Consider the following 16178-nt stretch of genomic DNA (forward strand, 5'->3'; position numbering starts at 1 on the left):
CTAGACAGGGAATTCACAGTTTATAAAGGAATAAAATAGTAGACAGAAGAATACAAAAGTATAAAACAATAGGTAATAGAATAAAGACAGGAGAATAAAGATCCCAGCTCATCTTCTTCCAGAAGGTTGGGGCGTTGGTCTGTACTTCAGTGAGCGTATAGATCCTTAAGGATAATCTCAGGTAAATCAAGGCAGTATTTTGACAGCATTTTGAATGTTGCGTTCATGTTGAAGGCGTAGATTAGATGGCTAGCTTGTCTGAAAATGGCTCACATGGGTAAATAGAGTGAGAAATACAGACAATATGATAAATATACCTGGTTTGGGAATCGAATCTATGATCAAGCGATCGTCAGTTCAATACCCTAACCACGCACCTGTCTATCTATCTATCTATGTATCTATCTATCTATCTATCTAGCTAGCTATTTATCTGTCCGTTTGTCTATTTATCTATTTTTATTTATTTATTTCTATCCATCTATCTTTCTATATATCTGTAGCTAGCTAGCTAGCTAGCTAGATAGATAGATAGATAGATAGATATATTTTTATATAAAACACACTATATCTCAAATATATCTATGCGGATACTTATTTCACATTGTAGCTCTACTAACTCAGCAATACCTTGGAAAGTCATTTGTCTTTAGGTTGTTTTAGATATGCACGCTTTGTTTGTTTTCAATGAAAGTAATCGACAGAAGAGAGCTATGATGATATGTCTGAACTCTTTAAAATGTCGTTATACTTGCAAACCATGCCTGAGCTTTTGTGATAATTTTCGTTTCTTTTCGTTGTATTGTGCACCTCAATTGGTTAATTGTTCCAATACACTTTGAAATTGTATAGGGAATTACAAATGGCCGATGTATTAATTTTAAACCACATATTTATCGAAATATAGTGAATTTAAGAAACATAAAGGACGTTGTAAAGCAATCTCACTAGAGAAATTACAGTAAAGATAATACATCAACCGAAAAGAAAAAGGTAATGACTTGTGCAAACGTGCAACGGAAATCAACAATTATTAGAATGGCTTGCATCTTCACATTACCACCGCTTCTTTCGTCTATTGCCACAAATCTTTATTCACACCAAGGAAGAAGATAAGTATTTCTTTGGATTGCAGGGTTTATTTTTAATGTGCTATTGATAAATGAGCTCTTGCGATAACTTGTCTTATATGAAGGTCAAGCGTTAACATTGAAATCTGAAGCATCCATAAGATGGACGTCTAGGATTTCCTTGCATTAAATACAGCATTTTATTTTAAGTTTGAATAACTCTGAAAAATAGTTTTGCGAAAATAATAACAACTACTTTCAGGTAATTGTATGTAGCATTTTTATAAATTTAAAATTGCACAGCATTTAGGACAGGTAGGAAATATGAACTGCAAACGTACATACCTAGTGTTTGCCATGGAATAATATATCGATAATTCTCATCAGTTTTATAGTATTTGAATATTGTATAAAAAGCAATTGAATTTATATTGGGGTATGTAGCGGGGTTGTAATTTATGTTCTCTTTAACACGTTCTACGCCTTAGGAAAGACAAATTAGTTTTCTTTTCGTTTTGGACTTGTCAAGCAAATACAGAAAGCATTATTAATCTGCATACTCTCGAAGCAGGTGAATGTAGTTTCACTTTGTATAGATTTCCTTAATTTAGGAAAGATACTGTAAATAAAATATTGTTACAAGATTTAGCATCGTATATGAAATAGGAGCATTGATTCAATATCAAAGGCAGCTCCGATTATTAATATATATGTTGATGCATTGTATTATGTGCAGTATATGCAAATACACTTTGAAATGTTTAACTGCAAATAACTAGACACATCTTACAAAATTGTCGGAGACGGCATCGTACAGACGGAAATCATGTTGAATAGCTGAATTTCTTCATGCTTCTAATTGTTTATGTGAAATTATAAATATAACAGTAAGGTTTTTGTTATTTATCAAAAACAAGTCAATATTTCGTAATTTGTGGAAAATGCAAGACAACAAATATTTAAATCCTTGCGTGATGGGTCTGGAATCAAGTTATAATTTTCAGCTTATACAAGTTCCCTGACCTAATTTATAATTACATTAGATAAATCATAGAACATTATATTCCTGAATGCTAATAAAACATTGTAATAGATGTTACCCGTATCATCGTACTTGATAAAACTGGTGACGTTAATATACTTTGCTACATTCGACATACCACTTATTTTGCCTAACGTATGAAGGATTATTTAGAGAGAAATTTAGGTTGAATATTGAACATGGTAAGTCGTTTAGACCACTACATACACTACTAGAGTTGTGGAGTAATTGAATTTATATCTTAGACACTTTTGCTGAATATGCACTGATGTACAACAGTACCAGTCTAGAAAAGAAAAATCGATTTTCACTGATGGATGAAGACAGGATGCAGAAGATTTTTGAAGGAAATAAGTTAATTGAAATGGTTCTAAACGCGAGTTGAAAATATATCAGAAATTCGCTAATCAGAATATTCTTATTCTGCCGTGATTACCTCCTGAAGAAGATATATTGACTTTTCACGTACGTATAAGTGAAGCTCATATGTTATCACAATATAGTAAAGCAAATCGCAAAAGTACTAAACTGGGATAAGAGAAAGAAAATTAGCTGAGTTGATAGGTATCAGACATGCAATTATGTTGGCTCCGGTTCATATCTTGTTGTCAACAATGCTCTGCGCATAAGGCTAAAATTTTTAATTTACAAATGCATAATGTGTTTGCATGAGTGTAAATATCCCGTAGAGAAATTACTCAACTCTAAAAGTTGTAGCATCAACACTATAACATTATCAATACTTCACTCACTATTTACTGTGTTCTAAGTTCTACAGTGGTGAGTATAGCATGTTGGATCCAGTATATAGGCATGTCTACTTTCCAGTGCCACCGCAATAGAACTGGATTCAAATTAGTGGAACCAAAACCAGAAATAGGTTATTAGAATCAGCTCACAAAGAACTTATCGCTCCTTTGCATTCGCATCATTTTCTTATGAAGAAATTTAAAGGATAAATAAATCTTGACTCAGATAATTCAACATGCCAATATCTCCCGAAATAATATAACAGGTGCCCCAAATTTTTTAGTATCTATGTTATTTTTAAATATCAATCAACAAATAGCAGTTTACTCTACAAAAGCTTAGTCAGGGAGAGGCAGCAACATTCATGATCTCTTATTTTTTTAAGTATTTCATACTAATCGGAATGACAAAAGAAGTTACCTTTAAATTGGAAACCTGACTGAAATATTTGCTACAAAGTAACCCAGGGTCCACATAGTTGTATTAAAAAGAGAAATGGATTGAGTCTACTACACAAGCACTTAGGCCGCAAGAAGATAAAGCCAATCGTCTCATTCAACATACTGACAATTTCACCAAACTACCACTCTGGGTTAGAAAAGTAATTTGTCCAACTCTGAAAAGTTGAATGGCAAATTTGATTTTAAATTGCTAGGAGAAAACAGATTCGATGTTCCATACAAAATTTAATGAGAACAATATAAAAAGAAATAAGATATATTTTGTTAATAAGATATATTTTGCAAATAGGGATATGTTAAGCATTTATTAATTGAAATAATACCTTCACACACTTATTGAGGCAACCGAAATGCACAGTACATGAACAAAGAATAAAGCATATATAGGGCATAAAGTAAATATTGTAGATTCACTGCAACCGTTATTTACATTATTTATATTCGACAGATATTTGTCCACATCTTCTCTGTTGTTAACACAACGTTTCGGCTGATATACCCTCCAGCCTTCATCAGGTATATTGGGGAAATTTCGAACGTAGGTTCTCATTCCTAAGGTATTTTTCAATGTTATCATTGTTGCTATTATTATCATTATTATTATTATTATTATTCAGGTCACTGCCTGGAATCGAACTCGGAATCTTGGGGTTAGTAGCCCGCGCTCTTAACCACTACGCCATATGCCCGTGGGCAAAATAATAATAATAATAATAATAATAATAATAATAATAATAATAATAATAATAATAATAATAATAATAATAATAAAAAAATATTCAGACAAATACATAACAAAAACACCAGGACTTACAAATATATATAACATACAGAAAATTGCACTACTGGGTACTGCACACATTCTACGCAAAACACTTTCAATACAGTAAACATAAGAGCACCACAGCAAACCACAGCACATACCCAAGGCGCACAGAGCTGCGCTCGGTAGTGAAGTGAAAGCACGTTATAAAAATAAAACTACTGAATAATAATAATAATAATAATAATAATAGTAATAATAAAATTGAAAAATACCTTAGGAATGAGAACCCAGGTTCGAAATCTCCCTAAGATACCTGATGAAGGCTTTAAGGTATATCAGCTGAAACGTGTTAACAACAAACAAGATGTGGACAAATATCCGTTAAATGTAAATAATGCAAATAACGTACATAATTCCTCATCTCTAAAATATAGAACTGTATCACTGCAAACGTTTGCAAAAACAATTAATTAAGACAATAAAACATTGCATTTAATAACCAATTGCTTCTTTTAGTTTCGTACAAATGCATGAAATATACACTATTAGCAAAATTATACAATTTATGTTTTTTGGGGAAAGTAATCATATTTTTCATACAATATTCAGTTGATGAATATTTTAAAATAGGCATTGAGATGCCGCTTTCTTATAAAAATCAACATTAAAGAACTTACCAGTTTTACTTTTCGTAAAAGACGAACAGGAGCACAGAGACTGATTGAACTGGGAACCTAATGCACAACGTCTGGTCATCCAAATTCCATTCACGTAGACCTCATATAGTATTGGATTAGTTAAATTAGCCTTATAGTTCGAACACCCACCTGTTGTTCAAGTAAGAAAACTAGAGATATAATATTGGTCTCAAATTTTGGCACAAGGACAGTAAGTTCGGGGGAGGGAGTAAGTCGATTATATCGCTCCAAGACGTCGATTGATAACTATTTTATCAATTTTGATGGATGAAAGGCAACGTCAACCTCGGTGGAATTTGAACGCAGAACGCAAAAATCGGACGAAATGGCGTTAAGCATTTTGCCCGGAATGCTAACGATTCATCCAGCTCATCGCCTTCGCTAAAGATGTCATATTAAACGTAATATTAGCGTGCGTCTTTATGGTTTAGGTTCAAACTCTCACGAAGTCAACTTTGCCTATCATACCTTTCGGGGTCGAGAAAATAAGTACTAGTTTATCACTGGGATCAATGTAATCGACTTATCCTCTCCCACGAAATAGCTGGCCTTGTGCCGAAGTGTGAATTCAAAGTTTACCATTAGTATTATTGACATAATCGTTAGCTTACTAGCGTACAAAATACATATCATTAAAATATATATACTATTATATCCCTATAGTTAACAAGAACAATGAAATTCATTCTTAAAAACGACCAGGAAATATCACAAAATAGATTTTTCTTGATATTAATGATCAAACAAGAAACATTAGAAAGGCAAAGAATATTCAAAATAAACATTTGTATAAAAATCGGTCTTTATTTCCTGTGAAAATTGCGAATTGTTGCATATTACAAACGTTTTTATCTCAACTTAATGAATAGTACGACAATAACAACATTCAAAATTCATATATAATCTAATGTTACCATAGTATGCTGAAGATAATGTTTATCTACGAGAAGACCTATTCTGCAAGAATGCAAAATAGTAAATTAAACAATATTCAGCATATCTTCGCTAGCTATATGTTTAATGATAACATGAAAAGGATATGACAATTCTGAAAGAATTGAATTCATCTGGAAAGTTCTAGAAAGTGAAACGAAACTCGTTGTAGTTAAACACACTAATTATACAAAATTCTATGATATTTGAACTGGTGATATTTGTAGAAATTCAGATTAAGTTAAAATGTATGATGCTGAAGATCAAGACTACAACTAGGACCAGCACTGATAATGTTGAGTGCAGGCATCAAAAACTGCTCAGTAAATGTAAAAATACTAACCATTAAACATTCGCTTAAACACACACAAATCTACAAAGGAATACAGTTGAAGAGAGAGCTTTCTACATATCTATGTAATTAATATATATAAACTTTTACCTAATGCCACTGTAATGAAGTAATTGTAATGCAACTGACTGAAAATTATGGTCTATGTTTGAAAAAGTCTTTTGTGTTTTGAACTCTTCCTCTACATCCCCAGGCTCTTGTTGCTATGCCACTTTGATCGAGATAGAATGTGTCATACTTCGCTCTTCTGTTCGTGATTGTTTTCATTCTTTCAGGATATGAGTATAAAAGAAGATTTATGACAAGTCAGAATGAGATTTAGGTAATTAAAATACAGGAAGTAGTTGGTGAAACATTTTGAGATGTGTCTGCAGGCATGCTGATATATTAGTATTTACTGACCACTAGAAACAGGTAATATTGAACTTTGTGAAGTAAATCAAAAAACAAAGTAAATGGATATCCGTCAGTTTTGGTGATGAGTATTCTGTACTTTGAAAGACTGAAATACCTTCTCATTAAACTAGCAAATAAAATGGCCAGGTATTCTACGGATATTCGTATTTTTACTTATCCCTCTAAAGAAGGATAAGTGTTAAAAGGCTGGATCTTTAAATTATAGTTACAAACCGTCTGGGGAGCTCCTTCGCAATTTCCGTCTCCACATTTTCCCTCTATGGCTATGAAATAAGTTAAAAGAAACTTAAATAAGACGCCACAAGGTGCGATTGATTTTGGAACGGTATGGTGATTGCAAATCAAACCGATTAATCGGTCTGCCATACCTCTGCTGGATAAAGTACACGCGAACACACACACACACACACACACACACACACACACACACACACACACACACGTGAAATGAAATTGTAAGCTAATTTCGGTTTTGTCTTTGACCAGTCCTAAAACGAAACTGGAATAAGTTGGAATAAATATATATTCTATTATGTCTTACGTTGGAATAAATATATATTCTACCGTGTCTTACGTGTTCTTAATTTGAATGCTATATTTTCATTCTAGCTAGAATACATTCGAGAATTGTGCCGAAAGTACTGCAAAACTGGGACTAACATTTTTTTTTTTATGAATTGGTATAAGTCGTTTAAATTGCTTATGCTAGTAGAGTAACGCTTTCTCTATTATTCTTCTTTGTTGCAGACATATAACGGGTTCCAAGCAGAAACAATGTGATGTCATTGAGATTGTGACGGAGGAGAGATGTAAGCTGTCTTACATTCACAGAAGGCTACAGGTTGTTTCCAGAGATGACAAGAGTAATGTGTGCAAGTGAATGAAGGATACAAAGGAGTGGAACCGGCATAGAAGTCAAATAATGCAACTAGAAATCGTTAATATCGACCACTGACAGGAATCACCAGTCAGTGGTTCAACCGAATCGCGTGGACAACGGAGTTATAATACGTGAGCTGGTTGTAGGACTGCACTATGCATGACAGAAGACCTTGGGGATTAGAAAATGGATGCAAAGCTAATAGCTCGTTAATCGACGCTTGATTTAAAGGACAGAGATTTGTGGGACCCTACTCTTATCTACTGAAATCCAAAGATATATTTTTTGTTACACGCAGTGACAAGTACGTATCTTAAACTTCCGAAGCTGAAGGGTGATTTCAAGAAATATAGACACATTTCTAAAAGAGCGAGAGATCGGCAAAGAAAGTAATGGTTTCTTTATTAGAATATGATAAGGATGTCACTCTTCATTTCCTGGAATGTGGTTGTATCATACACAGTGAGCAGCACATTCACTAGAAACGTTGAAAAATGTAAAATATTGTTTTAGGAGGAAGAAACTAAACAAATAACTTAAAACCATACATTTAAATCAAGACAATGCGTCATCACACGAACCTTCGACAATAAACAATTCAATCAACAAATTCACTGGATTAGTTGTACACCTCGGGTCTGGTTCACCTAGGATTTTGCACTCCCTATTCAGTCTAAGGAAAAAGGCTTTTAGGAACAACTATTCACTAACAGAGATGATGTGAAGTAGTGGGCACAACAGTGCAAAGCTCAAAGTGTTTCCTAGTGTCTGGTTCGACAATGGTGAAAATGCATCGCTTTGGATGGAAATTATATTGCGTAGTATCTTTTAATAGACAAAATGTTACTCTAACAATATATATAATTTGAAAGACCTCTCTCAGTTAATATACATTTATACCTATTTATGCATTACATTTGATAGCACTCTCGCATGTCCACGTGTACATATATGGATGTGAAGTTATATGTTTCACGATGAGTGTGACATAAATAAGACTTGAGTTGAAGGTTTTTTTGGGTTTTTTTTTTTTGCTATCCCTATCTTTCTATCTCCAGATTTGGCATTCAAACAGCTGAGAATCGCCAAATGAAACAATGTTTTTTTCGTACTTTTTTCGTCCTCTCAATATAGCGCTTCAGATAAAATGATTTTCCCGAAACAAATACACAGACACAGACAAACACACACACACACACTTGTGCCGTTCAGAATCAATTTATATGTATCATGTATATAAACATACATAACCAATATTGAATTAAGATAGTTCATATAATATTTCAGCAGGCGAACTTATTGACACAGCAAATCCTCTATGAGATTATTGTTGCAGACGGAGGTCTCCACCAGTTTTCTTAGATTCCCAATTCAAGACTTTATTCGATATTGAACTAAATTATTATCTTTGCGTAATATAAAACGTCAAGAAATATCCTAAACTTGAAATATGAAAATTATTTTAAGTATCACACTGTCTATGTTAGTAGTATTGTCATATACATTAAATGCGTAAATAATAGATGGTGTGAAACAATAATCATCAAACCATCAGGAAGTTCTCTCTCTCTCTCTTTGTCTCTCTCTATCTATCTGTTTATCTATCTTTCTTTATCTCTCTGTCTCGTTATGTCATGTAACCACACGCGTGTTGTTTTTGTTTTCCTTTCTGACGAAAAGCTATGCTCGAAACGTTAAAAAACAACCTTTTTTCCGACCTTTATCAAACGTCAAACTACAACATTCCATGTGTACGTCTCCTTGTTATTTTGATATCGTTATTTTTAATACTCGATTGTTAATGTTCAACTTTTAATTTTCGATTCGACTATATATATACGCACATATATATATACATATATACATACATACGTATTCATTAATGTTAGGACAAATGTAGGTAGAAAATGTTGCACTTAATCGAAACGGACTCCCCCAGACCCTTTTTTCACTATAAAATCTTTGACACAATAAAAATTACCTTTACCTGTCAAATATCAATAAGCAAAAGACAAATCAAGCCAGCCCTGGATGCACATGTAAAGACAAATTCAAATGTCCTCTAGGACGGAAGTGCGATATATCTTCTGTTGTTAATGAAGCGCAGGCTTCACAGAACTACGACAATAGTCATAGTGAACAAATGTTATATCAGGGACGTAGACTGAAAATTTAAATCCGCATATAACAACCATCTTTCGAGTTTTAGGTTTTAATCTGGAAACCTAAACGCGAAGGGATCACTTTCAAATGAAAATTTCACTCTAAAGCCAGATATTATGTTAACGGGTCCAAAACAATGTTAAGTATGTTCTCTTGAAAAATATTTGAACTTGAGAACCTTTAACGGATACATAAATGTCAGGGACGAGATATTTTGTTTGTCTGCATTTCAAAAAATACATCTTGTCGGAATTTAGAAATAGAGAAGGGAGGGATAGAAGTAACAAGACAAATGGATAGGATAAAAAATATAATAGAAATATCCAAAGATAAACGAACAATAAAAACGAGGTGAAGAAGAAGATAAAGAGATATAGAGGATTCTGAGTAACTGACTAAACAAGAAACAATCAAAAGAAAGCAGTGGAAGAGAGAGAATTGTGCTTGTCGAGCTATAAATAAATGTAGAAGAAAAATTTAGAAAATGAGAATATTGTACCAGGTCGATCTTTATAGGAAAACAATCAACAGCATTGTGGGAAATAGTATTGTAGGGCAATAATCGTCATCATTAGATAATAGAAAGAAAAGGAGGGGGTATGTGATGAGAAAAGATTAAGAGAGTGTGTCATAAAAGCATTGCATTGACACTTTAAACATCTGAACGCAAAATGACAATACAATTAGCCCCAATCCATCCAGCCTTGATTCTACGTCGCAGTCGAGAATCTCAGCAGGAAATTACAGTTTATGTAATTGTAATTTATATTTTAAAATTCATTTTATATCTGGGAAATAAATTACTAATGACTGAATTTCGAAAGCGCCAGTTGAAATCTGACATAGATTTACGAGGAATACAAAGTGGTAGGAAGCTTGTGCAGATAGAAAATTATTCTAAAATATGTATTGTAGGAATTCATAAAGAACGATTAAAATACAATGGATAGTTAAAAACCATGAAGGTTACATAAAACATTTTCTGTTTTCAAAGAAAGCCAACAAGTAGAAAGCAGGTAGTTGTGAAAAGACGGAAGAAACAACAATAAATAATGTAAACTGTCTAAAATCTAGGGGTGCAGAATGTCCCTCCATTCAGGATATAATCTGTACGAGTTGAAAGTAAATAAGCAGCACTGATAGAGGTTTTAAGCTAAGATTAAACGGTTCTCGACTACACCACTGGATCATGCTCATACTTCAGGAACCCTTTAGTGTAACCATTAGGAGAGAAAACGGTAGTGGAAGGGAAAATGGCAATACTACCGTTACTGCTGTCTCTGGAACTGTGACGGAGGGTAGATTGCGCTCCACCTTATTTCTCCAACCCTTTACGGCTATGTACTCTCAAGAGGTTTTTGATATCACAGCTACAGCAAATGCTACTTTTTGTCCTACACATTCAGAATACAGCTCTTCTTTCCGTATGTCTAAACTGGGCCGATTTGGGTTTTTCGTAGTTCATTGGTGTTATAAATCCAGCCAGGTCCCTGCCGATGTATGCTTTCCATTATTATATCTACAGGGATTACCAATCAGTACTGCGATACAACGATGACAAGAATCCAAGAGCCAACGTCCTAACCGCACTTCTCTCGCGTTTATGACTTTTTAGCCCAAATACTGAAGATATTTATATAACGACGAATCTGTGCCTCACAAGTTTAGCTGCAATATTCAGACACATCGAGAAAATGTCTCTTCAGCCTTTTCTAACTGGTCTCTGTTTCTGTTCAGAAATAATCCGAAAAAGGAAATGTCCACTCAATAAAAAATGTATTTACCCAACACTAGATCGGTAGGGATGGAAAACTGGAGGTTGAGTTGGATGCTAAAATCGCAGGTGCTGCACAGTAGTGTTCCAGCTCCAACATTCAACCTGCAGAAGAACCAAATCCGCTATCGTCAATTCGATTTTTCACGTTGATTCTCACTTATCGTCATGAATGACAATGAGTACGATCGCAAATACACGCAGCCGAAATGGTATTCTCACCAAAAGATTTAGAATAACGTTACGCCATAGGTGCGTAGCTCGGAGATAAAGACTTCTCTCTTTGTCGAGCTCTTATTTCTCTGCACTGAGACATCATCGTTCCAGTGCTGCCAACATATGACTGGTATGCTACAGAAAAGTATTGTAATACAGCCTTTTCAAGCCGAGCCCACCGGCAGGAGGCCTACGGGAAGACTAAGAACGAGATTACTGTATCATATCTATAGTCTCAGCTGGGCATGTTAAGCAATCCAGCAGGTAAATATAATGTAGGTTACTTTTAATGGGACCTTACTGAGGAGGTGCCTGTGGTTTCTACCACCATAGCTCTTCCAAGAATCGTCAGTAGAGAAAACGGAGGGGTGGATGGATGGAAATAAGGGATCACAGCAATATTTAACAATCAGGAAAAGATGATTAGCTAAGATTATATGTTGTGGCTGTTGTCGTTGTTATTATATTTTGTTGCACAGAATGGATATACAATATCAGATTTTTAATGATATTTCTTCTTCACGTTAAATGCAGAGCATTAACAAAAAAGTCCCAAGTAGAAGATATCTTTCTATGAATAAGAACTGCTTCAAAAATGACTGATATTTTGAACTTTCACATGTGTTCCTTGATGTCCAACCCTCATTTAATAGTTGTTAATGCATAATTGGTGCTAATTTCACTTTTAAATCTGGGCAGTCCTATAGTCTCGATATTCTCATATAATGTTTGGTTTACAGGGATTATTTAGAGTAGCTTTTTATTCAGCAATATTAGCAAAACGAAAATATTAATGTGATATAATTACATGTAGTTTAGCTTAATCTGTTCGTTGAAATTAAATGAAATAAACCAAAACAAAATGACAATTAAAAGCGTTGTTTGCACCATTTACGGCGAGATCAGGAATGATTATTTGCATATTTATTCTTAACATGTCTAAGCAGGCGGATTCACGCAAACTATTGTGAATGCTGTAGTATATGTTTTATGAGAATAACCTCTCTATTTTAGACATCAGTGTGTTCAACAAAATGGTCTAAATGACGCACTGCATCACGGGATACTGGTGTTTTGACATAAAGTGTCGCGTCAGCCAAAAGTACTCAGAAGGATGGGAAATCTCATCCTAGCAATACTAGAGTTTTACTCAAGCACCGCTCATTCCTTATCTTGGTCGAAAAGACATATTACTCGATCTGGTATTCACTGCCAATATAGACTTTATTTATGAAGTTGTGCTGATATCAAAAATCATTATTGTCATGTATGAAAGAATATTTCGTCGGTTTAACAAAATGTCTTCTTGTATTTACTTACTATTTTCTAATTTCTGAGAGTAAATGTAGCAAATGTCGAATCCTTTGCTTTTAAATACGTCAGTATATGGTGTTACGTATATATAATGTGTAAACGGTCAGTAGATAATTTGAATCCTATTCTTGAGTTCCAGTAGGTGTCACCCAATTTAAATATGACACTAACGTGCTTTCGAAAGGATAGTCATTATTATGCCATTCTATCAGTTGTTGGAGCGCGAAGCATATATGTATGCATTTGTGTGTTAGCATATATATGTGTATGTGTGTGGAGTGAGAGAGTGAGAAAGATATTGCTATCTATCTGTATGTCAAGTGATAGTAAGATTGCTAGATATATACATACATACACACAGTATTGTCTTTTTTACTTGTGTAATATCAAAGTTTGTCAGTAATCTTACGATTCAATATGTATAAAAGTAAAAGGTCACCTATGGTGTTGAACTTTTGAATAAGATTTGAAAAAAAAAATTTATGAAAAGTCGTGTCTGCACATGTATTCTATGTGTGTCTTCCTGCATGTTAACATTACAGTTATTTGAAAATATACATGTAACCTCTTGAAAAGAAGAAAAATAATATCACGATAGCTTACTGTATGTAGTTGATTTCATTGGAATAGAATCTGCGGATATTACTTCGGGTAGTTTTGCCTCCAATTGAAGTGTGTTCGTGTTGTTCAACGGAAAATTTCTACCAAATGAAACCTCAATTACCATGCTCATTAGTACACATGTCTCCAGTAATTTTTGGATATATGCCATTGTGCAATCTGTGTTTAAGTTAAAGATATTTAGAAATATAAGAAAAAAACAAATCAAATGATAAAAATGATCATATCTACATGTCAATTACGTCTATGCTATCAGTTCACTCTTAATTTAATTAAATACTCCTATTTCCAAATGTTATTACAAGTTTTGACTCTTCACAAAATCACTGCAAATATAAAACATCGAAAGAAATCACATATGTTCGCTTGGTGACATAAATCTTTAGATTTGTCAAACTTATTTTTCAAAGCGAATAACTGTCTCCATTCAAACTTATATAACCATATATTTGTTTCGATATATAAAAATGTATCATTCAAACAAATATTTACCGAGAAATTTCCTTCAAAATACTTGATTATTTTTGTTTTGAAAATCTTCAACAATATCAATCATGTTAAGATTTTAACCAAATGTATGTAAATGAAAACATCCGTCCTCATCTATTATTATTTTCATAGAAGTATTCATGAAGTTTAGAGGTACAGGAAAACAAAATGGAACAACATATCAATAATGTGGTTGAAAATAAAACGATCTATTATGTTCTCTTTTACACTACTACTTCTGCTACAACAACAACGACTACTACTACTACTACTACTACTACTACTACTACTACTACTACTACTACTACTACTACTACTACTACTATTATCGCTACTGCTGCTGCTGTTTGAATTATCATTATAATATTATATCAAGTGGAACAAGTCTGTCCGTTGTTTTCTTCTTTTTTTTACAGTAGTAAGGTGGAATACGAAAATATAATTTCAGTGCCTCTAATTATTCTGCAACGACCAGCCACATAGGTAATCTTCTGTTAGACACCGTTTGAGATGTTGTGTATTGCAGAACCGACATTTAACGTGTGAAGGTTTGCTTTACCACACATACTTTTGGTTTAGCTTTAATAAAACTTACATTTTTGCAATTTAATACCAAACGAATAACTCTTTTGAAGTTGCATGATCGATTTTGCTATTTTTCCTATTTGTTTTTTACATTTTCTATTTAATATATTTTCCATTGTTCAGATATAAAACAATGACAATGTCAGTGCAGTATACTGTGGGACACTGCTATCTCAACTTACTTTAATACAGCTAATCTTAATCAAAATGAATTTCGCAATTTGAACATATTTTCTGATATCCAGCAATGCTATGATTGAAATCTCATGACGAAAATGTACCATTATTTTACACTGCAGGTGTGTAATAGAATTATCATAAGTGATTTCGAAATTAAAGTTGGTTTAGTTGCAGCGATTTTCTAACGCCATGTTCTAATGTTTGCGAAGTATATTAGTATAAGCCGGGCATTTCAATCATCATAACCACATAATTACATTGATGATGAATTGCCTTCATTTCCAGTTTATATATCAAATAATTTCCAAATGATGTGATAAAAATATCTAACTCAAAATAGCAAAAGTTTTTGCTATAACAAATTATTCATTGTGAAAATTATCCGGAATCATTTATAAAATTTCTGTTACCAGCAAAGTTAATCGTTTCAAATCTTTGTAGAATTTATCTAATCAATGAAACAAGGTGGTATGCCTTCTGCACTTCTAAATTTAACAATTGCTGGCACAAATGGTTCTACAGCGAGTCGAATTTGCAGCATCTCAAATACGTTTCTCCGGGATCTTAAACAAAAACTGCTTTAAATGTGTTGTTTTAATAATTATGCTGTATTTCGTATCTATAGGGAAATCTAAAAGCTGCGTCATATTATTTGAACGTAACTCTTTAGAAGAGGTGGTCATAATTGATTATTATATTATGTAATTTCACATTGCGATACTGTTATGATACGGGTGTCTAATCCCCAAGAAATAAATACTATTTATTTACTTGTGTCAGTTTAATAACTTTCTTCACAACTACATCAACAAGAGATAGACTTAAGTTTAGATAAACGATGCAGAATCAAGTAGAATAATCAAAGTTTTCTTGAAACAATAAAACACCAAGGAGCTCAAGTAGGATATTGTTAAATTATAGACGTATTCATAACCTAATATTCAGTTTATAATTTCGTTTCGAAACGACTTTCAAGTCAATTCCGCACAATTATGTGGCACATGGGACAAGTAAGTGCATCGTTCTATAAGCTCCGGTTGATCAATAGCATCTCAGTGAAATTTGTCCGATGGAAGATGTACGGAGGTTTATCTATATGTGTGTGCATGTGCATACCTGTGTGTGTCAGTGAGTATGTGTGTTATATTAAGAAAAACGACTATGTTCAATCTTAATTTGATTTTATTGAGGATATTTCATATCTCTGTTTTTTAGTCTTTTACGTTTCCTTAGGAACAAATAGTTTTCCTAATTCAATTAGCTTCACATTTCAAGACTTTCACCATCTTATTTTTTAATTGAACTCTTAGAATGATTTGGTGCCCACGCATGCTGCGTTTAATTCTTAAGTATGTTGAGAATAATTATATAACACATAAAATAAATACTCAACATTGCATTTAAAATCATATAATACTCAATCCTGAGAGATTTCATATCATGATATATTTTTGATAATACATCATT

General features: G+C 33.3%; 1 protein-coding gene across 1 annotated transcript in view; it reads right to left on the reverse strand.

The window, feature by feature from the left end:
- The window catches only part of LOC106875209 (asparagine-rich protein), a 50871-nt gene that overhangs the window by 23036 nt on the left and 11657 nt on the right, over positions 1-16178 (reverse strand). The window contains exons 2-3 of the mRNA XM_014923257.3: positions 13440-13616; positions 4767-4916 (exon numbers count right to left, since the gene is read on the reverse strand). Coding sequence (XP_014778743.1) covers positions 4767-4916; positions 13440-13608 — 319 coding nt within the window. The 5' untranslated portion in view covers positions 13609-13616. The remainder of the gene's footprint in view (positions 1-4766; positions 4917-13439; positions 13617-16178) is intronic.

The sequence above is a fragment of the Octopus bimaculoides genome, chromosome 3 (genome assembly GCF_046866305.1).
Source record: "Octopus bimaculoides isolate indiv1 chromosome 3, ASM4686630v1, whole genome shotgun sequence".
NCBI lineage: Eukaryota > Metazoa > Mollusca > Cephalopoda > Octopoda > Octopodidae > Octopus > Octopus bimaculoides.